At 39.5% G+C, this 8,130-nt stretch overlaps 1 protein-coding gene across 2 annotated transcripts in view; it reads left to right on the plus strand.

Annotated features, from left to right (window-relative positions):
- The window catches only part of RBM17 (RNA binding motif protein 17), a 41,265-nt gene extending 33,677 nt beyond the window's left edge, over window positions 1-7,588 (plus strand). For both annotated transcript variants that reach the window (XM_089676902.1, XM_089676903.1), the window contains 2 exons: window positions 3,832-3,904; window positions 6,334-7,588. In XM_089676902.1, coding sequence (XP_089533028.1) covers window positions 3,832-3,904; window positions 6,334-6,431 — 171 coding nt within the window. In that variant the 3' untranslated portion in view covers window positions 6,432-7,588. The remainder of the gene's footprint in view (window positions 1-3,831; window positions 3,905-6,333) is intronic.
- The last annotated feature ends 542 nt before the right edge of the window (window positions 7,589-8,130 follow it).

Genomic DNA, 8,130 nt, shown 5'->3' on the forward strand with positions numbered 1-8,130 from the left:
GCCCTCTATATAATTCTCCAATCAATTAATACCACTTAAGAAACACAAAATATTTCATCCCGGGCATGGACAGTATAGCAGGGAAATGGATTATAAAACAGGAGGCACAATTGAGAGATATAATGGTAGGAGAGGAAATTGGGTCATATAAGGATATGGAGGAAAGAAAGAGAGAAGTCTTTAATAAGATAGATAGACTAAGATACTACCAACTGAAGTACTTTTTTGAGAGCCTCCCAAAGCCTATAAGAACTAGAAAAGACTGGAATCCATTCGAGAAAATATTTGAGTCACGGGGAAATGGTAGACACGGAATATCAAAAATACACAAGATACTAATGGAACTTGACACTGACACAAAATTAATGCACATAGAGAAATGGGAAAGAGATATGGGAAGAAAAATAGAGGAGGAGGAGCAGAGGAAAATGTTCACATTAATTCATGAAAATATTAGTATGAGGGAAATAGAAATAAACTATAAGTGTTTAAATAGATGGCACATTACCCCTAACGTGGAGCACAAGATGAATACGGAAATGTCACAGATGTGTTGGAGAGGGTGTCGAGAGGTGGGCACGTGGTATCATATGTGGTGGGAGTGTCCAGAAATACAGGTGTTTTGCCGGAGGATAGTTTATTTGATAGGGAAAATTACTAAGATCAATATAGGATTGGATCCAGAACTATGTCTCCTCCATATCTCAGAACTCTCAACAAAAGCATATAAGAGTTCAGGGATATGGCACTACTTGACCGCAGCAAAGAGTCTGATCCCCAGGTACTGGAAGAAAAGAGAGGTGCCAACTGAGGAGGATTGGATGGATGGAGTAAATCAGATATCCAGGACAGAAAGATTGTACTATACGTATGAGGACAAGTTGGAGATATATAATAAAAAATGGAAAGGTTGGGAAGAATATAAAGCAAAGGTGAAATATATGAAGAGATAACACTCCTGGAAGTGGGTTTAGAATGAGGTTTAGGAACAACAGAAATATACGGAGTTAACGAGACAAGAGAAAAGGTGGAGCGTGGGAGGGAGTGGGGAGGAGGGGAGGGGATAGGGAGATAGAAGTGGGGGTGTACGGGAGGGGGGATGGAAAAGGAAGTTATATATATAAATAAATAAATTATATAAGGAGAAATTACTGTTTAGATAACCATTTTAATAGAAATGTTGAAATGATTTGTATATGACTTGAAAAATAAATATTTATAATAAAAAAAAGACAACTTTGTGTAAAAAAAAAAAAAAAAAAAAAGTTTGTCATTTTTCCAGGAACTTGTGGAAAAACAATATATCTTACATGGACTCAATACGTCTCTCAGCAGATAGCTTAGGGCAGTGGTTCTTAACCTTTTTGGAGGTACTGAACCCCACCAGTTTCATATGCGCATTCACCAAACCCTTCTTAATTGGAAAAATAAAATATGATTTTTAAAATTCAAAACATAGGTATATATTTATACATAGGTGCACAAAATGAACAAAACCATTAAGAACAAAGAACAAATATAGAGTCTACAAACTAATATATGGTATACAGTATATATTTCAAAACTGATATATATATATATATATATATATATATATATATGTGTGTGTGTGTGTGTGTGTGTGTGTGTGTGTGTGTGTGTATATATATATATATATATATATATATATATATATATATATATATATATATATATATAAATTAGAACTAGACATTCCCAATTATTTAAGATATAAGTGTGAAAAGGTTTGACAATTGAAAATATACATATAGTAATTCATCCCCCCCATAGTAATTCATCCCCCATAGTAATTCATCCCCCCTATAGTAATTCATCCCCCATATTAATTCATCCCTTATATAGTAGTAGTAGTAAGTAAGTAGTAAGCCAAGTCCCCCCTGTGTCAATTCACTTACTTTTGCTCCGCGCGTTCCTCTCGCCGTATTCCCGCGCCGTTCCGGTCTTCAGGGCGGAGTGTGAGAGGAGCCTAGCTCCTCTCACGTTCGTCACGCTGCCCCGCCTACACACATCCTGACAGCCAATCACTGGCTATCAGGATGTGAGTGGCAGCGAGACTGGCCAATCATTGCATTTGAGCGCGCTGCCCTGGCTGTTTTTTTTTTTTTTTTGGATCACGCTGCAGAGTCCCTGCCGCCCGAGAGGAGGGAGGGGAGCGGGCGCCCGGCACACAAGAGCCGCATTGAAGCGTGTAAAGAGCCGCATGTGGCTCGCGAGCCGCGGCTTGCCAACCACTGGGCTAAGCGATGTTGCGTGACCACCTGCAGCCAATGATGGACAAGCGGGGCATGTCATCACGAATCATATGAGTCGGGTGTGGGTCTTCACCTCCGCCGAACCCACGAGACTGACTCACCGAACCCCTGGGGTTCGATCGAACCCAGGTTAAGAACCACTGGCTTAGGGTGTCTACTTTCCAAAAAGGGGTCATTTGAGGGTGTTTGTACTATCCTGGTATTTTAGCACCTCAAGAAATGTGATGAGCAGTCAGAAAGTAAAAGCTGTGTAAATTCCATTATCTATACCATAGTTTGTAGACGCTATAACTTTCACACAAAGCAATCAATATACACTTACTGGGATTTTTTTAACCAAAAATATGTAGCAGAATACATTTTGGCCTAAATTTATGACAAAATTTTAATTTTTTGGATATTTTTTATGACCGAAATGAGAAAATATTGTTTTTTTTTAAAAAAAAATTTTTTTCTTAAAATGTTTTTGTTTATAGCGCCAAAAATGAAAAGTGCACAGGTGATCAAATACCACCAAAAGAAAGCTCTATTTGTGTGAAAAAAAGGACATATATTTCATTTATGTACCGTACTGCATGACCGCACAATTGTCCGTTAAACTAGCGCAGCGCTGAATAGCAAAAAAAATGGCGTAAATTGCAGTATCTATACCATAGTTTGTAGACGCTATAACTTTCACACAAGGCAATCAATATCAATATGCACTTATTGGGATTTTTTTTTACCAAAAACATGTAGCCGAATGCATTTTGGCCTAAATTTCTAACTAACTTTGAATTTACTATATATATTTTTTTATAGCTGAAAGTAAAATATATCGTTTTTCTTCATAATTTTTGGTCTTTTTTAATTTATAGCGTGAAAAATAAAAATCGCACAGGTGATCAAATACCACCGAAAGAAAGCTCTATTTGTGTGAAAAAAAGGACGTAAATTTTGTTTGTGTGCAGCATTGCATGACCGCGCAATTATCAGTTGAGTTAGTGCAGCGCCGAGTAGCAAAAAGAGGCCTGGTCATTAAGGGGGGTAAATCCTCAGGAGGGCAAGTGGTTAATGAATTCCCCTGAATATCTTCCTATACCAGAATCTGCCCTTGTCCGTAGCAAGGAGTATAAATAGTAGAAATCCCTTTGAAATACTTGAGCCTGGTAGTGTCAGGGGAACTACTTCTTCTGTTTTTACTAACCAGCCAGTCCCTTAGCTTTAGTTTTTCCGTTTCTGGTATCCATATTTTAACAATCACTGCTCTCTGCCGCATCCACTCCCACCCATCCATGCCCACAGACTGATGTATTTTTATTAGCAATAACACTGCACAGAGCAGTTGAGTATAACGCGTTTCTTATTTTAGTCAAATTTCTTTTTTTATCATTTACTTTAGTAACACTTAAAGGAGTTTGTTTTTTTTTAATCCTTAAATACAAACATGTTAAATGCTTACTTTCCCATTTGCATTGATGTGCTCTTATAGTTTCTTCTCACATAGACAGTAGAGGTTGGCAGTTAAACAGACTATTGTTTTAGATTATATATAGTATTTATTTTATTTTGTCTCTAGATCCCTGGTGCTCCAGATGATGAGGCAGTGCGAATATTTTTGGAATTTGAACGAGTAGAATCGGCTATTAAAGGTAAATTACATAGTTTGTGGTAACCATAGCAATTTATGAAAGTTGTCTCTTTGGGAGGGATAGAATACTTCTGTGTAAGTGCATTGCCTAGTGAATAGAAACCTAAGTATCAGTTCACTGCTGCTTACATTGTAACTTTTTTTTTTTTTGTTTGTGGGCTTTTTGATGTTGATTGCTCAAATGTTAAAAAGTGTGCCATCTTTCCCGTACATCCATTCAAAGTCTAGAATTTACGCAGGATCTCTCATCTCACAAATCTATCTCTCAACCCCCCACCTCACCCCCTCGGTCTCTGCCCAAATCACACACCTACTGAGCGACATATCAGATTGGATGTCGCTCCACTTCCTTAAACTGAATCTCTTCAAAACCGAGCTCCTTGTCTTCCCCCCAGCCCGAACCCCACCCCCCATTGACTTCTACATCACATCCAACAACGCCAATATCAAACCCGCTCTGCAGGCCAGAGTACTTGGTGTCATTCTGGACTCCAACCTATCCTTCCAGCCCCAAGTCCAATCTTTAACAAACTCGTGCAGACTCCACCTCCGCAACATCGCCAAAATCCACACGTTCCTAACCCCAGAAACCACTAAACAGCTCATCCACTCCCTCATCATATCACGACTCGACTACTGCAACTCCCTCCTCACTGGCCTGCCTCGCCGCTGGCTATCCCCGCTTCAGTCCATCCTGAATACGGCTGCCAGACTCATTCACCTTTCCAACCGCTCCATTTCCGCCACCCCCCTCTGCCAATCCCTCCACTGGCTTCCGATTGCACAACGGATCAAATTTAAAATCCTAACACTGACGTACAAAGCTGTCCACCATACTGCCCCGAACTACATCACTGACCTAATATCCAAGTACCGCCCAGCACGCACACTCTGCTCCTCACAAGACCTCCTTCTCTCTAGTTCCCTGGTCTCCTCCTCCCATGCCCGCCTCCAGGACTTCTCCAGGGTGTCACCCATCCTCTGGAACTCCCTGCCCCAACCCATCAGATTATCACCTACTCTCCTCTCCTTTAGGCGCACCCTGAAAACCCATCTCTTCAGGGAAGCCTACCTCACCCCCTGCTAACTTGCTGACCTCCTCCACTCTTCCTACCACTCCATCCCCCACAGCTATCTCCTCCTGTACCACTGCCCCATCCCTTCTAGATTGTAAGCTCGAAAGAGCAGGGCCCTCGATCCCCTCGTGTATCACATTGTATTGGTATTGTTCTGTCACATGTTCTGTCCCCCTTTGTAATGTACAGCGCTGAGTGAACTATTGGCGCTTTATAAATACTGTATAATAATAATAATAATAATCTCTGAAGAAAGGGGGCGGAGAGCTAAAGTTACATCAGTGAGGAGAGCTCTGAGAGCTGATTGGAGGGAAGGGACACAACCCCCCCGCCACACAGCACAGCAGAACAAAGCTGAGGCTGTCAATCTGCTGGAGGTCTTCCCTTTCACCATTTGGGATTTGGAAGCAATCAGTGAAACGAAGCCACCTGACTGCTTCCACCTGATAGGCAGGAGTCCGCCTGTCAGTTTTATACACAATGCCGGTGGCTGCAGCCACCGGATTGTGTATAAAACCCCCACTGTCAGGTCTGTACAGTGTACAGACCTGGCAGCGAAAGGGTTAAAGTAATCCAAGCAGGCTTTTTGTTACAGTTTACACAAATTTGCCACAAAGGCATTTTATAAAGCAAATTCAGATGCATTTTTTTTTACACGCTTGTTTCATTCCTGCATAAAATCATGTGCCAGTACTGACTTATAAAATGTTGTCACATTGTAAACTGACAAAAGACAAATCGAAGTACCACGCCTTATGCAGATCACATGCCGTTAGATGGGAAAGTGAACCTAGAAGTGATGTAATGTGTTTTGCTTTCGTGTTCATTATAGCCAGGGGAGATCAGTGAATGATGTCCGCTGGTCTCCCGCTACCCATCGACACCCACTATTGGGGTCCTGTATATGGGACAGCAGAGCCCAATAAATATGGAAGGGGGTGGTTTGGCTGTACAGCCACTGGATCGCTTCCACCTACCAGCCAACATTTAGCTTGCCAGACACACTCGGTTTGTGTATAAACTCCCCTCTGCTGCTGATGTATGATGGCAGTTAAAGAATGTCAGAGTGAGATGAATTGTCCAATAAAAAATGTAGAATGGTGTTACATTCCTTTTCACTGTTTCTCTGTAGGTTCTACTGTTGCTTCAATTTACATACAGAATTTAGTTATGTGGCTTCCACAATCACTAGCTTTGCTAGACCTGCATAACCTAAAATGGCAGGTGCATTTGTAAATGTCACAACTGTCTCCTAGGAATATGCTAGATATACAATAATCTTTAAAGAAATACAGATCTTTGTTTGTTTTTTCCTTTGCTGTCATCACTATATACAATTTTTTTTATATTTTAGCTGTTGTGGACCTGAATGGGAGATATTTTGGTGGCCGCATTGTCAAGGCATGCTTCTACAACCTGGATAAATTTCGAACGCTGGATCTGGGAGAATAATGTAGTCTCCAGGGGCAGACTGACAACTCATGGGGCCCCCGGGCAATAGGAGATCATGAGGCCCCCCTGTGTCCCACCCACACTCAAGCTACACCCACACAAAGCCCCACCTACATATTGCACTTCTCGCATTACATGTGTTTTGTCACAGAATGTCTCTAAACTATGGTCAAAATAAATGTTTATTATAGAAAATAAAGAGAAAAAAAACTTACATTAAAGAAAGCATAACAATGAAGGTTTTAATGAATGAACGCAATATAACAGTTGCAACAAATGTCTTCTCAGCTGAAGATTTTTAATAAAAATTAAAAACATAAAAATCTCTGACCAGCATGCTACAAAAGCATTAAAGAGCTAAGTTCAGGTTACATCTTGGCAAATCTGTCACCTGTCCCACTATAAGTTGCTGATCACTGTCATTACCAGTATAGTGTCTGTTGCTGCATATATTCCAGTATATATCCCATAGTTTGTATTGATTAGTTTATGTGAACGTTATAGCATCTACAATTATTGGGATTTTTTTTTTTTTTAACCAGAGACCTGTAGCAGAATACATTTTGGCCTACATTTATGAAGAAATTTTATTTTTTTAATTTTTTTATTGGATGTTTTATAGCAGAAAATATAGGGTTTTTTTAAAAAAAAAATTCAGTAAATAGTCCTCCTGTGTGTAAATTTATCTCTGTATAAATACAGATGTTCTGTGAAGCCCCCAGGGGTTTGTTAGAGAAGATTAGTGAACAAACAGACTGGGGCGGAGATGAACCTTCCAGCAGGACAACGACCCCAAACATACAGCCAGAGCTACAATGGATTGGTTTAGATCAAAGCATATTCATGTCTTAGAATGGTCCAGTCAAAGTCGAGACTTAAATCCAATTGAGAATCTGTGGCAAGACTTGAAAATTGCTGTTCACAGACTCTTTCTGTCCAAGCTGACAGAGCTTGAACTATTTTGCAAGGAAGAATTGGCACAAATTTCACTCTCTAGATGTGCAAAGCCCATTGAGACATCCCCTGAAAGACTTGCAGCTGTAAATGCAGTGAAAGGTGGTTCTACAAAATATTGACTTGGGGGACTGAATACAAATACACGCCACACTTGTCACATATTTATTTGTAAAATAATAAAAAAAAATATCTGAAAACCATTTATCATTTTCCTTCCACTTTACAATTATGTGCCACTTTGTGTTGGTCTATCACATAAAATCCCAATAAAATACATTGATGTTTTTGGTTGTAACATGACAAAATGTGGAAAATTTCAAGGGGTATGAATACTTTTTCAAAGAACTGTATATAACACTAAACTGATCTGTACACTGAATGCGATTCCCATTAGATAGATGATATTTTATATATATATATATATATATATATACACACACATATATACACACACATATATACACACACACACACACACAGATGTCAGTGTTATATTTAGGAAATAACACTAAATGTAAAGATATCAGTGTTCTATAACACCGATATCTGTACACTTAGTGTACAGATTTTAGTGTTATAGGCAATGACACTAAGTGTACAGATATCGGTGTTATAGAACACTGATATCTTTACATTTAGTGTTATTTCCTAAATATAACACTGACATCTGTACATTGAGTGCCATTCAGTGTATATAGAAATCAGGGCTATTAGATATACCGTGTTTCCCTGAAAATAAGAC

This window comes from Staurois parvus, unplaced genomic scaffold (assembly GCF_062004578.1).
Source record: "Staurois parvus isolate SC_StPar_1 unplaced genomic scaffold, SC_StPar_1.0 ptg000175l, whole genome shotgun sequence".
Lineage (NCBI taxonomy): Eukaryota > Metazoa > Chordata > Amphibia > Anura > Ranidae > Staurois > Staurois parvus.